The 16,032-nt window shown below is 39.0% G+C and overlaps 1 protein-coding gene across 1 annotated transcript in view; it reads right to left on the bottom strand.

Moving 5' to 3' along the window:
• The window catches only part of plcxd3 (phosphatidylinositol-specific phospholipase C, X domain containing 3), a 28,207-nt gene extending 12,444 nt beyond the window's left edge, over window positions 1-15,763 (bottom strand). Inside the window, exon 1 of the mRNA XM_084729542.1 lies at window positions 15,525-15,763. Within this exon, the coding sequence (XP_084585668.1) occupies window positions 15,525-15,627 (103 nt within the window). The 5' untranslated portion in view covers window positions 15,628-15,763. The remainder of the gene's footprint in view (window positions 1-15,524) is intronic.
• Between the last annotated feature and the right edge of the window lie 269 nt (window positions 15,764-16,032).

Below are 16,032 nucleotides of genomic sequence, written 5' to 3'. Positions count from 1 at the left end.
CATCAACATCTAAACTACCAATTATTTCCCCTCCCCCTTTTCACTTGGTCTATAAAAGGTCAACAAATTTTCGAAAGACGCATGTCTTTAATTTGCTCATTTAGTCTGACTAACAGTCCAAGATAGAAGATAATCAATTTAATATCACATAAAACCACAAACGAAGCTGACTCTAGATAGCATTTGGCCTTTTTGTTTGAAAAATTACTTAACAGTGTAATTTGGACTATTTGAAGTGGGGTTGTATGAGGTACTTATTGATAATCAGCATATTACCTACAGTAGATGTCAGTCGACACATTCCCTGTTTGGAGAAGCAAAGAGAAGTACTGTACCAGCACAGAAGCTAAGCACTCCAAAAAAGTCTAAATCAGTTTATATTGTTAATATTCTATATTTGGATTATTTTACCTTGCCAATAGACATCCTTTTCCAAAGAGAACCCACCATAATATGAGCCAAATATTGCTTTCTCTCATTCAACCAGACTTCTTTGGAAAAATCAGTAATTCTATCTTGCAGAACATGAGAGTTGCTTATCTACCGCTGCCTCAATCTGTTAGTTTGCTTGTGTTATTGTGTTACTTTCTGTATTTTAAAAGGTTAGTTTGGATTTCTCAAATTCACACAATAACGCAAACTAACTAACAGATTGAGGCAGCAGTTGACCAGCAACTCCTGTGTTCTCCGAGGTAAAACGACTGATTTCACCTGTGGAGTTTGGTTGACACACAGTATTTTGGCTGGTTTGCTGGCAAGGTAAAGTGGTGAAATTATTCTTAAACTACTAATGATTTTTTTAGGTGGATTTTTTTAGCAGGCTAAAACATGTTTTGCTGCCAACCCAGTCCACAGCAGTACATTGCTTAGCTTCTGTACTAGCGCCTCTCTCCACTTCCCCAAGCTGTCGACCAATGTCTAACTGTAGGTGACTATTTATCAGTGCCTCATACAGCCCCACTTCAAATAATCCAAACTATCCCTGAAAACAATTATTTACTTACCAAAATGGCTGCAGAGTATTTTCCTATTCATAGACTAATCTATTTAATTTTGTTTCAGTTCTATACATATACCTGTATTAGCTAAGGACCTAACTGCAGAACTCATTAGGGTGTTCCTGAGAAATTAATTGTCATGTATATATGTATGGATATGTTAGGGAAAGAAGTGTAGCTCATGCATACTAAATTCATAAAACAGTCCCATGACTCCTGTATATTTTAACAAGTTTTAATGAAATCTGCAAACGTATACTGTAAGGAAAACTAGCAAAGCTTTTTGTGCATTACTAACTAGCACTTCCTTAAATATGCATGGCTGGAAAGCCTATGCATATTCTATACTGCAGAGGGGAATTATCTCACAGGAAAAAAAAAAGGGGACCGGAAGCCAAAACATGTTGCCAAGTCTGCAGAACATCTATGACAATCAGCAGAGAAAGCTGACTGAGCAGAGAGGTGGAAACTACAGTACAACACAATCAAGCTTTGTTACCACCTGAGCTCTGAACATGATTAATTATTGTTTATGTTATGAAATAATTTGCTCCACCTTGACGCAGTGCCATGGCTCAAGGCAAACACATTAATTTGGAAATGGGAGGAAGCAAAGAATTTTCATGCTCATACACATTTTCACAAATAATCTGGTAACTATTTTTGCTTAGGGTACATAAATTGAAAAAAGCATGAATTCATTCATGTAGTACTTCCATAATCTATCAGGAATGTACTACAATTAAGAGTATCTCAGCATGATTAAGGTATATTAAAGATTTTTATGTCTTCTTCATTGGTCTTATCTTTTACAGGATGCACTCCTAACTTAAAAGGGAAATTCTTTGAAAACGCCATAATAATCTAGTCTGCAGTTAAGGGACAGGGCAAAAACCTGACCAGTCACAGCAGTGCACATGTGATTCTGTTGAATTCCAAGAGTTGTAATCATGATTAATTAAGCATTACTTTTTCATTACCTCATCACATATTTACAACAAATGATTAACAGAATTGTGAAATTCACATGTATTTACCACTTGTTGCTTATGCATACATGATATACAAATTTTATTTTCCTAACAAATAAACAGAACATTGAAACAGAGTCAAAAATTCTGATATAATTTGCATTTTTTCCAAAATAAATAATTCTTAAGTAAACAACAGGGCTAACTTTATTCAAAGAGACACAAACATGATAAAGTTTTAAACCAGCAATGTTTAGATAATCATGATTACAACACCGCTTACTGCTGTGACTGGTCAGGGTTTTTTTTTTTTTTTGCCCTGTCCCTTTAACTGTAGACTTACCCACAAAAGAAGACATGAAAATTAATACTACTGTTAATTCTTGTACATTCCTGATAGTTCATGAAGTACTAGGTGAATTAATTCATGCTTTAAATTGCCGTCAGACATAGGCCTGGAGGGCATCGCACGATCACTTGTGTGTGTTTGTGTGTGTGTGAGTGTGTGTGTGCGTGAGTGTGTGTGTGCATGACCAATGGGTCTGCAGCTTGTCCACAGCCTCGGATCTCGGATCTCTGATACTACTGGGGTTATCATTTTTCTTCAAATTTCTTCAAATTTGGTACAAACCTCCACTTGGACAGGATGAACTGATTTCACTTTGGTGGTCAAAGGTCAAAGGTCACTCTGATCTCTCACAACACAATTTAATTTAAAAATTCTTTAAAATTAAAAATTATGGCAAAATTTCACAGAAATGTGTTATAGGATACTGGCAGTACTGGAAAGTAACTACTTATATGTAACCAGTTGCACATAATTAAATTATAAAATAAATGTAATTGTAATCTGTTACAAAAGTAAGTTAATTGCAGTTAGTAATCAAAATGTTGGAGATTACAAAATAGGTTACATCCAGATATCCTTTTCGGGTGGAAAAGTGCTCCCTACTGAATGCAGTCTTCTTGTTCATGCATGAATTCATGTATTAAGTCTTGATAAGTCATGTACCATTACCATAAAGTGCTACCAGTAATCTCCACATTGTGACTCAGAATTGTGTCAGTTCCCTCTTACTTGTCTACAGGAATGAAAATTCCATATTGATTGATGATTTTTAATGACCTTTTTCTTCTCTTCGACTGCCAGAAATTAGACAAAAACGTGGTATCTAAATAATAACTATATCTGTGTGTCTGTATATTCAAACAGTAAACATTGGTACCACTACTTAAGGAAATTACCACTCCCCTTGAGGTTTCACACACACACTGACACACTGAACTAACCTTTCCCTATCGAGCACTATATAATTTGAGGCAGAAGAACTTTATGGTGATTATGGTTTACTTAGCTCATCACATTGATTGAAAGTTTATTGTCCATTGTTTGAAACTAAAACTGTCTACTCTCTTGGTGTTTTACGGATTTACACTGTCACAGCAGCGAAACAGAGCGGCACTTTCTTATAGTGCAGGATATGAACTTTGAGAACTCTTCTTCCTCCACATCAGCAACATAATCACATGTCAGAGCCGGACGTGAAGGAGTTGATGTGCTACTGGGGGCAAGGAAGACGTGAAGAGAAAGCAGGAAGAGAGACCAGCTGCGACAATGATAGCACAGTTATTCACTTAATGATGATGATGATGGTGATGATGATGACGAGGGTGACGAGGATGACGGTGGTGGTGGTGGGTGACTGCAACCTTGGAGAATTGACCTGTTTTAACTGAGTCATTCTGACTGAATGAGAACAAACCTTTCACAGGACCGCTGGTGTTTTTTTATGGCCTTTTTCATGACAAGTCATTACTGCCCACCGTGGACTTTTTTGAGAGCTATTTTCAGAGAGGAGAGGAGAGGAGAGGAGAGGAGAGGAGAGGAGAGGAGAGGAGAGGAGAGGAGAGGAGAGGAGAATGGAGCATAACGGGGTAAAGATGAACAGAATAACTCTAAAAGATAGATATGAGCTCTAGGCTCTCCATCCTCTCGCCTCTACACTTTCCTTGCGTGACTCTTTCTATATAATTTTAAAGTAATTCTTCGAGAGTTACTCTTTCCATCTACTTAAGCCTTCTAGTCTTCAAACTCCTGTTCAATTCTCTCGAGTCTCGTTTTGTCTCCTGCCTTGCTGTTCTTTTTCCATCTTGTTCGAGTGGCAGCGTGCGCACAAAGCACATACATTTCCGATGAGGAGGAATTATTTGACTTTTTAGAATCAAGATAAATGTCCTCCTGCTGGAAACTCAATTAACTCCCAGTGGTGAGGGAGAAGCAGGCAGTGGAAAATCTATAACTAACCACTTCTGCCTGTTTCTACAATATTTTGACAAAAGGTTTACTTGAGCAACTTTTAAAATTTAAAAGTTTGCAAATATATTGAAATGGTTTATTATGACTTAAACCAGGTGGTAAATGTATTCAGATGTAATTGTCCATGTAGGGTTGATGGGCTATAAAAATGTAGATAGTAGTTAACTAAGTCTTTAAATAAGTCAAAAATAAGCTTCGCACTCAAGTCAAACCCCAGTTCAAATCCTGAGCTTAACCCATTCATCCACCGCGGCCTGCTCCTGATGTTGACTTTGCTCTTTATTCTATGTCACATCACTTCCTAAAGCCTTTATGCCTGAAGGACATTTCTCACAAACAGCTTGCTGGGCTTCATGACAGAAATATTTCTGTCAGAAAGCTCTTTCAGAGGTCCTGAAGCCTAACTTATTCTAATTGCATATTGTTAACCTGCCAAGAGCAGCATGGTTCTTCCTGCAAACAGCTGGGAGATTTGCAGCATGGAAGGCTCTGATCCTGCTGTGTAAAACAGCAGGTAAATAAACAGATATATTGCAAAATATCCCTGTATAAATATAAAGTGGATGCTATCTGTCTGTATTTTAAGAGGATTCTTTGATTTTGGCGAGGCAACGCTGTAGGTAATGTTAGCCTTTCCTACTCAACTTACTTTGTGGGTCAGTCTATTCACTTTTCCATCAGTTGGGAAACAACAGAAGATAGTTTTCTTGGTCTTGAGAAGCTGCAGCATTTATTACCTGACACACAGTAACCTGTATTGTACATTTGCTGCCAGACTGAGAACTTAAGAAGCACACAAGCTTTTTAAGGACTTGACCTGTTGCTAATGTGGTCAACAATAAATTTACATGACAAGAACCCCAGAGGTAATTGTGTCCTGTGTGGCATCTAATTCCACGGGCTAAAATGAGTAGACCATATACTGCAAAAAAAAAAATAATCTTAAAACAGAAGTAGATTGTGCCTGAGCAATTTTAAAGTCAGTGTCTTAAGTCGAGAACTACAAATAGGCAGAATGTGCAGCTGGTGAAACACTATGTGCTCTATCTTACACCCAACACAAAGTGGTTGCACTGGTGGCGCAGGTGGTTTTCCTATCTTACACCGGCGCAGTTGCCATTTTGCCACGTGTGCAAGATAGCAAATGAACTTGCATTTGTTCTCTGCGGCCATGGGCAGGAGGTCTAAAACTGAAGGAAAAATGAAGGTGTGGCCAGGCACATTTGTTATCTTGTGCTCGGTGCATTGGAGTAAAAACCACTTGCACCTTAGACCAGCTAAAACCTGGTCGACGCGCAAAGTCTGTGGCAAAATAGGTCTGTCAGCACAAGATAGCACCTTAGTGCATTTGGCTGAAACACACACACACACACGAGTCTTTTCCCCACACAGGAGTGTGGATTAGTAAAGTGTCATTTGAACATATTTTCTATCAGCAATAAAGTGTAAATATTGAAGTTAAAAGCATGTTGGTGTGTGTCTTTCGCTTCACTGTTGAAGAAAAAAATCTTTCAGGTCCAAGATCTTTGGCTGTTTCCAAATGAGCTTTATTCACGGTGCAGCAGAGACAGCCTCGCAACACGGTAACATGGTACTGTCTGCTGGAGTCAGGTTGTTTACCAGGTCATATACAGTTTTACAGCAAATCACAGGAGGTTTAGAATGCAATTTTCATCAGAAGGTTCAGGAAACAAGCTTCCTGAACCCAAATGTGAATTAGGCACTAAACCAGTGGGAGTGCACCGAGAAACCCAAAATGAAAGTCTGTAATTATAATAGCAACGGGTTCTTGTGTTAAAGAAAGACACAGACTAAGAGGAGAGAGCAGTTGGGGGCTAAGTAAGATGTGATTTCAGGGGACAACTGGGCTCTCCTCAAAATACAACAAAAGGTTCATTTACAGAGGTGTGTTAATGAAAGTGTCTCAGAAGAACCACACAAAATAAGAATAAAATAGAAAGAAATAAAATATCTTCTTCCACACCGCAAAGCTGCACTTCAATCCAGTGCGCTGCTGGTGCAAAGGGCAGGACAGGGTGAGGATACCCCTGTACCCCCAACGCAATAAATTAAATCCATTGTGCCTTGTGCTTTCAACTTAAACTTTAGATCGGCTTAAGAAAGAGTCCAGTGGCTTTGGTCGAACTAAAGTTGTGTTAAATGGAGACTTAGGTAGGTCATGACTCATGGGGGCATATCCATCACAGAAAATAGCTGTAATATTCCCACCTCTTTACCAGCCATTGGCTTCATTTCTCCAGGAGGAATATTCTCTTTCTTTGTCTTGCACTCCCTACCAAACTATTTTCTCCTCCTTTGTTTGTTTTGAATTTCATATCCTCTTTTTTTTCCAATGGCTTTTAGCTGGCTGATTTCCTGCCCTTCACCACTATTCATCCTGGCATCTGATACCATTCATCCTCCCTGTTCAGGGGCCTAAGTGGCAGCGGAATGATCTAGTCAAGGGACTGATGGACAGATTTACAGCTAAAAGTCCAGGGCCAGCCTTTTCCTGTACCCTGAGGGAGCCGGTAAGACTGACGATACCTCTTCTGCAATGGATTTGTTTTTATTGCCCGCAAAGCCTTCTTAACTTAATACAATTGCCTTCACCCTTTCCCTCTGGCCTAAGGTATGCTATTCATTTCTTACCTCTGGTAAAGCCTGAAGCTCTTACCGTCAGCCATTAAATATGGCTCCCTTGAGCCCTCTCGTGCAAATCTGACACTTTGGTTCTATGAGGTCATTGCAGTATCACTGAGCTAAAGTTACTCATCCCATCCAGTAGTTTGCCTGCTTTGAATGAAGTTGAACAAGATGTAATTTTCCATATTAATCCATTTTAGCTAGATAAAACCCATGGTATATTTTGAATTCAGTGCTGCATTTTTTTTCTGATACAGACTGTATTGGAAGTGCTTTGTGAAAAATGCTCTCACAAAAGATGCTGTTATATTATATATCATATAAATTATGTTGTGGCAAAATCATCACAGTAATATTATCATGACAATTTATTCATCACAATACAAAACTGAAATAAGAAAGCAGCACCATAACACAACAATATGAAAAAGGCTAATACAAAAACTAGTCTTAAACCTGCACTGATCAATATTGTTTATATTAACATTCAAGCAAATCACTATGTGCAACGTGAAATGGGTAAACAAATATATATTATAAATATAGGACTGCAACGAGGAATGGATTAGATTTCAGGTATTCAATTAATTGCCAACTATTATGATATTCGATTAATCCTTTTGAGACATTTCTTGTCTTTCATTATTTCAGCTTCTTAAATGTGGATATTTCTGTTTTTTTTACTCCTCTATGACAGTAATCTGAATATCTTTTGAGGACATCATCTTGGGCTTTGGGAAACATTTTTTAGACTTCACCTTATTGAACTAATCGACTGATTGAGAAAGTAGCAGATTAATCGACAATGAAAATAATTGTTAGTTGTAGCCCCAATAGATGTATGTAAATGCATTTATAAAGGAAATAATATGTCAGGGATCCATGTCTGTTGGCCTGTTTCAGAGTTCTTCTTCCCCAGGTGGCCAAAATTTTAATAATGCAGCTTCAAAAAGGCAGAAAGAAAATATTTGGATCATTCAATCACCTATATATCTTATCCAAAGAATAAATGTAAATACTTGAACTTGTTAATTAATAGTGACCTCAAGAATAAATGACCTTTATCCATTTAAATCTACTTTTAGTTATTGTGCATATCTGTAGGACACAGATGCTCATGGCAGTCAGCACATGCCCCAAATCATACATCCAGAGAAAAAAATAGAAATCAAATTTAATTACTGTGGTAGCGAGACTCTGACAGTCATTCCCTTCCCTCCAGTAAAGCTTGTTTCATGGTGACAGAACCACAGAGACACACACTGACAGTATCTCTGGCAGCACACCTTTGCTGACCAACATGCAGCCAGGCAGTCTGCAGCACACACCTAACAAATCTAACAATAGCCACAGAAAAACAGCCCACCATGTCCCCCACTGTTCAGCATGGGGAAAGAAACGTGTCCCTCCCTCTTCCCCTCCTTCTCCTCCTATAATGACCTTCATCTTTAATCTGCCACCACTTCCTTTCCTGCACATCCCTTCACCATATGCCCATTTAGCTATAGAGCGGAGCTGGTGCAGGTTATCTGACTTGTAGACTTGATAGGTCAGCACAGCGTGAGGCCAAAGTGGCACGTGGGGGCAACACAGAGAGCTGAGTCATGTCTGAAGGCAACCATGTTCTTATCTCATGAACAAGGTGATTCTGACCAGTGGAGGACCGGCAGGATTACATGAATTTTTTTAAATAATAACCCATACAACCACAATGTCCTTAACTGTGGTGTGTGTCATGAGTCACAGCATAATAAACAACGCAATTACTCTATAATAACCCTGATAAACAACAACAACAACAACAAAAGCATTTATTCTCCATGCTGCTCTATGATCAAAAAACCCCCTAAATCTAACAACCTCTTGTGTCAAAATTGCCGTATTTAGCTCTGATTTCCTCGAGTAATAATTTGCATCATAGTTTCTGATTTTTCCCTGATGAAAACAGGACTACTACTAAATTAAAAGACATTCATGATGACAAGAGCTATGATGGCAGTCACTCGTAAAAACATAATGAACTTGAAAACGAGTCATCCTGAAATTTCATGCAAAGTTTAACATACTTTTTTGTTTTTCAGGCTAGAGTTATCTCATCCACTAGCACGAGCTGGTGCGTAAAACGGATGATACAAAGGTCGTTATCATCATTAAACTTGAAACACGACACAAGCTAAAAGAAAGCGTGCTGCTCATCCCTGAATACAGAAGTGCATTACCCAGAGACTGATTGAAACACTGCAGATAATAAGTGGTCTCAAATTAACAAAAATAAGTAGCAAAAAGAAGAATGTGCTGATAGAAGGGGAGCACGAGTTTGGAAATTCTGGAGAAATGTTTAAATAATGAATTACACTAAACCTGTTACATTTTAGTTAACTAAATCTACTGTAGATTTAGTTAACTAAAAATCTTATATTTAGTTGACTAACACAAAAGAAATTCAAATGAACAAAAAATGACTAAAACTAAATGTCACTTAGTCAAAAGACTATAACAAAAACTCAAAATTTGCTGTCTAAATGAACACTTTTTATCTATGGTTCTGCTAAAGCTGTCTTTTCGCAGCTCTTCTTTCTCTTTCTGGACAAATTTCAGACAGGTTTCACAACAAAACAAAACACTGAGTCAGCTCTCCTCGGGGTGACAAATGATTTATTGGCTTCTTTGGACTGTGAAAATCATGAAATTTTAATTCCGTTGGACCTCTCCGCTGCTTTTGACGAAATCAAGCATTCTTTTCTCTGGGATTTTCTAAACCTTCCTGTCGGCATTCAGGATCAGGCTCTGTGGTTGTTCGCGTCTTAGCTACAAGACTGCTCAGTTAAAAGTCCAATGTGTCAGATTTATGGGGATTTATTGGCAGAATATGGCAGAAATGGAATATAATATTAGGATAATATATATAGTATGCTTTCAACAGTGTATAATCACCTGGATATACAGATTGTTTTTTTTTCGATGACTTAGAACGTAGAAGTTTCGCCAGTTTCATGCCCATATGATCTTCTTTCATACATGGAAGGAGAGGGCGAAGCGAGCAGTATGGTTGGTTGTAATCTACAATCTCACCACTACATGTCACTGAATCTTACACGCTGGTCCTTTGAAGAGAGGATTGATTGTTCTCCTCTGCACCTCTCCCCCTACGGTGTCCCACAAGGTTACATTTTAGAGCCCATTTTATTCTCACATAATATGCTTTGAATGGGATTTTCAGAAATTTTAACATTTCTTATCCTGGTTTCCTTGAGAATATGTAGCTGTACATCTTGTTGAAAACTGCTGATGTTTTTAACGTCTACATCATCGTCTGGGGGATTTCAAACACTAAATGGCTAAACACCCTCTTTAGCTTAACAAGAGGAGAAGTCCTCACAGCAACTCTGCCCTGAGCATTAGGTTTTACCACCTAAGAAAATGAAATAGTTGCTGTCATTTAGGGGCCTGCAGACACACTTTTATCTCTGTGCTTATTGATTACTGTAACTCTTTGTCTGTGGGAGTCAGTCAGTCGGCTTTGTCTCGTCTGCAGCTTGTACGACGCGCAACAGCAAAGCACCTCGGTAAGAGAAACCATATTCCCCCTGCATTGGCTTCCCTTTATTGTCTTACAATTAAACGAGGAATTGATTTTAAGATTCTTTGATCTGTTTTTAAAGCACTGCATGAATAGACACCAGTGTGTATCTCTACTTCCAGACCCCTTAGATCTTGTGACCAGCACTGTAAGTCCATTCTAAGCTCCCACTAAATATCCAAGGCTGATTAAACCTTCACTATACTTTCTTTCTTGTAGTTTTACACATATTTATTTATTTCTATCTTAATTATCTACATTTTTAACTTCTCTGTAAAGTACTCTGGTCAGCACTTGTTTTTATGTTCTGTAAATAAAATGTCTTCACTTGACTTAATATTTCATTGCAGACCCTCCAATGGAAACTGATTTTCAATGTCTGCTTGTAGGTAAACTTTCCAATACATTACATACACGCTGTATGGTGTAGGAAGTGTTAGGAAGCTTACTTCTGAAATGTAATAGATTATAAATTACTAAATTGCTAATAATGTAACTATCAGAATTACTATAAAATAATGCAACTAATCACATTTGAACAAATGTCTAGAACAATGCTCATTGATTTGAGTGGCAGCTGAGAGATGGTGCAAATACAAAACCAATGCCCAAAATTGAGCACATGCTGCTCTTGTTTTGTGCTACAACAACAGTTGCACAAGCTTTCCCTGTTTTCTATGTGCTAGGCTCATCTGCAACCTGCAAAAGCAAAATATAAATAGTCAAATCTGAAATAATATTATCAAAACACTAGTTAGCTAGAGTTTTGCTAACAGTAGCTAAATAGATAAGCTAAGCTATCTAATGATTGATGTAGATTAGCTAGCTAGTTGGTGTTTTTTTTGTTTTTTTTTTAAACATTTGCTAGCTCAAGATGTGACTACATGTCACTATTACAGTTTCCCCTGCAACATATTTTAACCATATTTTTAACCATTTTTAAAACGTTCTTTTCAAGATAGACAAGCCTAGCACATAGCAGGACAAAGTTGATGTTCCGAAAGGGACGGGACTTAAGAAGGGTCAATTACTGGAACTTGTCTAGATATAGAGACACTTCTTCGTAAGCCAATCTGATCCTTTTTGGCATTACACTGAAATTTGTCCCAACGGCTTTGCTGAAATGTGTCCAGAAATATGAAATATGAAATAACAATAAAAGGCAGGGCAAAAAGATGCAAAACAAAGAAAGAAACACACACATTTGTTTCTCAATAACTGTAACGGATTAAAATTGCATTTATTTTGCTATTTAATTATGTAATTACATGCTATTACATGTAACTAGTTACTCTGTGACACTGGTGGTAGGTACAGTATGTTTGCTTAGACTAGCTGGCACTTCACCATTACTGCCACCACCACAGTCCACATGATGGGCAGAGGCAATATCCTTCGGTCTATTAACCCCTGTCCCTTTGTGAGTGAAAATTAATCCATTTTAATTACCTACCTTAGTTACACAAACAATAAAACTAACAAAGAAATTGACCATTGCAGTTTTTCTGCAGAAGTGACTGTCCGTGAGCAACATACAGATCATGTATATTATGGCTTTAAACTGTTTTCACCTTGAGACTGTCCAGATAGATCTGAGTCAATGATCTAAACCACAGCACATATGGTAAGTAGATACTATCTGCCGTACAGCAGCCGCTCTATCTGTCACACCTATGTTACCTCGAGAATCTATAATGTGTTACATGTACCACCATATATAGTACTTTCCTATTATTTGGCTGCATTAGCTCATGTAGCAATTACCTGAAACATGACATATAGAGATGCCATTAGAGCATCATAAAAGCGAGATCCTAATTAAGTCTTTCCTGTCACGGCAAAACACTGAAATAAATTCATTGCTGATCATACAGAAGATGATGTATACTGATGAGTACAGCTGTGCAATGCTTGAAATGCTGGCACCACAGACACAGTGGGGACTCTTTAGCTTTTTGGCAACAGCCATCACATCACCCCCACATACTCGAGTACTCCAATCTTCAAAACACTTTGGCCTTGATCACTAAAGCTGCCGGCTGGTGAACTAACTTTGTCTTTTATTTTCCTTGGAAAACAAATAGCATCACTGGATTACAGGCAACAGTGGGTGGATGCTGAAGATTGTACATCAGGAATCTGACGTGAAAAATATGACATTCTTCCAACAAGAAGGAATAGTGCAACTTATGGAGGAAATAAAACATTTGTCTCATTTATTTGTTGTCTGTCCCGGTTTAATTCCTGCTTGAACAAAGGCTTGTAATGCTCTGTTCTAAGATGAGACAAAGGGATGAGACTTTTGAAAGAAATCAGACATGGGAACACATGGTTGTTGCTAAATAAGCTCTCATAAAATCCTGTGGATAATGAATTTTATTTTGACAGACCTTATGCCAAATGTGTGCAAACAAACACAAGAAAGTGCAAAGAATCGGAGGATGTTTACTGAATCTGTATCCAAATGGAAGATAAACTGAGAGCAGCTGAGCTGCAGGCTGCAGGGCCTATAAGAAGTAATGATACCTAATTAAATGGGACAGAGCCTTTTCCCATGCTGCCTTGGCCTGGATGAACTGTGGTGCAACACAGCACAAGTCACGTGATGATTCAATACAATTACAAGCATGAGGTAATTCATGCCATGTTGTTTCTGTCTTTCAATCTGTATTTGATTAAAGGACCAGTGTGTATGATTTAGCGGCATCCAGCGGTGACCTCACAGATTGCAAACAGCTCCTGTCACTCTAAACATCAAGTGGACATACGTGGACAACACAAGCGGACAGTGGTTCGAGTTTGGCATTATATGGGTTTCCGTATTAGGTTTTTGCAACCAGAGCATGCACAATACCAGTGAGAGTGTGGAGCTGGTGGGTGATGTACTGTGACTCAGGCGGTGCTTGGTTTTGGCTCGCTCATTCAACACGATTAATGGCAGCCTGCTTGGTCGCGACCTTTATCTTGCTGCTTCTAAATAGTACACTAGATTATGTTTATGAAAACATCCGAAGTAAGAAACAGGCAATGTAGTAACGGAATCTTGATCTATATGTGATCAATACTGCTTAGTTTGACAGTTTGATCAGAGTTTCGTGAGCCTGGTGTATTACACTGAGAATGACCTGTCAGTTACATGTTATCTGAGTTGGCACGATACCACAGTTTTAAACCTTGATACAATGCTAGTTTAAAAAAACGATACTCAATACCTCCCTCAATACCACGACAAAAAGAAAACAGCACAAAGAATAAGATAATTCTTTTCTTTTCAAAAAAAAATGGTCTGCTCTCAGTGCTGGCACAGGAAAAGTCACTGAACACTGTCTGGTTTTGCTCCATGCCAAATTACAAGCGGGACAATAAAGACTGAACTGAACTGAGATTTGAATTAGCACTTGATTAATTTTTTTTTATAGCTATGGTACTTTCTTAACTATGAAAACTCAGTACTATATTGTTTTTAAACATGTGGTATTGAAAAGTATTGATACTTTTGACAACCTAACATGGTACGTCACTGTTTCACCTACCTTAATCTAAATGGGACCATTATTCGCAAAATGTACATCACGCTGTATAGAGTAAGACTTTAAACTAGTGATTGAGATCATAAACCCGTTAGGAAAGTGTGAACTGCGGTCATACATCAAGTCAGAATTAGGTTCATTTTTAAAGAATTCTCAAAAACAATCAGACTTGTTTTTGCAACCAGGCGAGGCGCTGTCTGCTGGTCATTTAAAAGAATACAGGTTTAAGGCACTTGTGCATTGGCTTCACTTGAAGCTCCATCCACTTTATTTTCTATTTCCTGTGAGGAAACTCTATGCTGACTGTGAAACTCCTGCAAAACGCGAAAGCCTGCATCAAGAGCAAATGTTTGGTTTGTCCATTCTGGGCTACTGTAGAAATGTGGTGGTGCAACATAGCAGACTCAATGGAAGAGGCCCCGTGACTTCTGTTGATATTAACGGATGGTTGAAAGATAACAAAAGCACAGTGATTCTTATCTTCAGGTCATTATACAGTCTTCAGTCAATCTCTGCCATATGCTGTCAATAAATCTCACATGCTGGACCTTTAAATCTATGATTAATAGCATTTGTCTTGTCATCCTTAAGAGCATTGGTCAGTGCTGGTAATATGCCACGCCTCATTGGACACTCAGCTCAAAGCCATCTGCATCTGAAATGCCATCATTGCACGTGCCAACCCTGAACACACCAGGTAGTCTGTATAGTTGAACAGCATGAGAGGGATGCAGAGAGAGTGAGGGAAGAAGAGCGCAGAGGAGCACAAAGGATTAGAAATGCAAGAAAATGAAGAATGAAAGCGCTTTGTGTGGAGGTGTGATAATCACTAGGCAGCAGATATGGAATTAACTGGCTGCTAATAAGCAATTCCATCAGTCAGATCAGTGGTGGGCTTTACAACCAGCACTTCCAATTTGAATGGAGTTTAAGGAGACCTGTTCACTGATTGGCTGAAGGTCCAACAGCTCATTTTCTATGTGATTATCTGAGTGCACAGACTGAACCCATCCCACTGCCTGTCTCCTCTCCTCTCCTCTATGGCCACCACCCCAGCACAGAAGTCCTACACCAAACAAAGCAGCATGGCTTATCTGTCTGTTCTGAAGATCTGGAGTGCCTCTGGCAGTCTTATTGTTTTTCTTGGTTTGGGATATTAGATGGAGGAGTCAGAAATCATGTGGGTGTTATTTATAACCTTCAGACAACGGACCACAACAAGAGGAGGATGAACTGTGAATGGCACTTCTAACGTTGCGCAACAGGTCTTTCATTTGTTCTAACGAGGTACAATGAGATTAAAGCCATATTTTAGATTGCACGAGTTGCACAGGCTACAAAGCAAAACATCAAAGTTCGCAAAGCAGCAGAATATTTTGAATGTTAGCACTCTCATCTGCAAGGATGACTTCATGCAATGCGCGCATGATACAAAGACATGGACACACTCCTCATCCGTTTACATCGTAAAGAAGTACCTACCGGGAATGGCCAAATTGGTGAGCGGAATAGTGTGCATGCTCTGCGGTAAACTCGCCATCCAGTCTGCAAAGCGCAGGTCGCTTCTCCCGTGAGACGAAGCCATGCTGCTGCCGCCGCTGTGCACAACGCTCCGTTCTCCCGGACCGGTGCCTGCCTGCGCCAACCTGGAGTGCGCTCTCTCTCTCCAAACACACACTGGCACACACACGCGCACTCACACACACTCCCTGCCTCTCTTTCTCTCTCTCCCTCTCTCACACACACACCAGCGCGACCGAGCGCCATCCACACCCCCCTGAGCACAACACATCGGCGGGCGGCAAAATTATGAAAATGCGTTTTGCTGGATGGATCCAAATATGACAACATGCGGTGGTTAGTTTTCTAATAATAGTGTGAGGAATATATATTCCTGGTTTACAGTCACCGAATCTGACAAAAAATAATACTACATATAGCTTCATTAATAATTTCAGTGTGTTAAACGTGGCAAGACTACCCATAATTC

This window comes from Lutjanus erythropterus, chromosome 10, assembly GCF_056507025.1.
Source record: "Lutjanus erythropterus isolate fLutEry1 chromosome 10, fLutEry1.hap2, whole genome shotgun sequence".
Lineage (NCBI taxonomy): Eukaryota > Metazoa > Chordata > Actinopteri > Lutjaniformes > Lutjanidae > Lutjanus > Lutjanus erythropterus.
The sequence above is the reverse complement of the archived record's forward strand: the minus strand, read 5'-3'. Positions and strand labels throughout refer to the sequence as shown.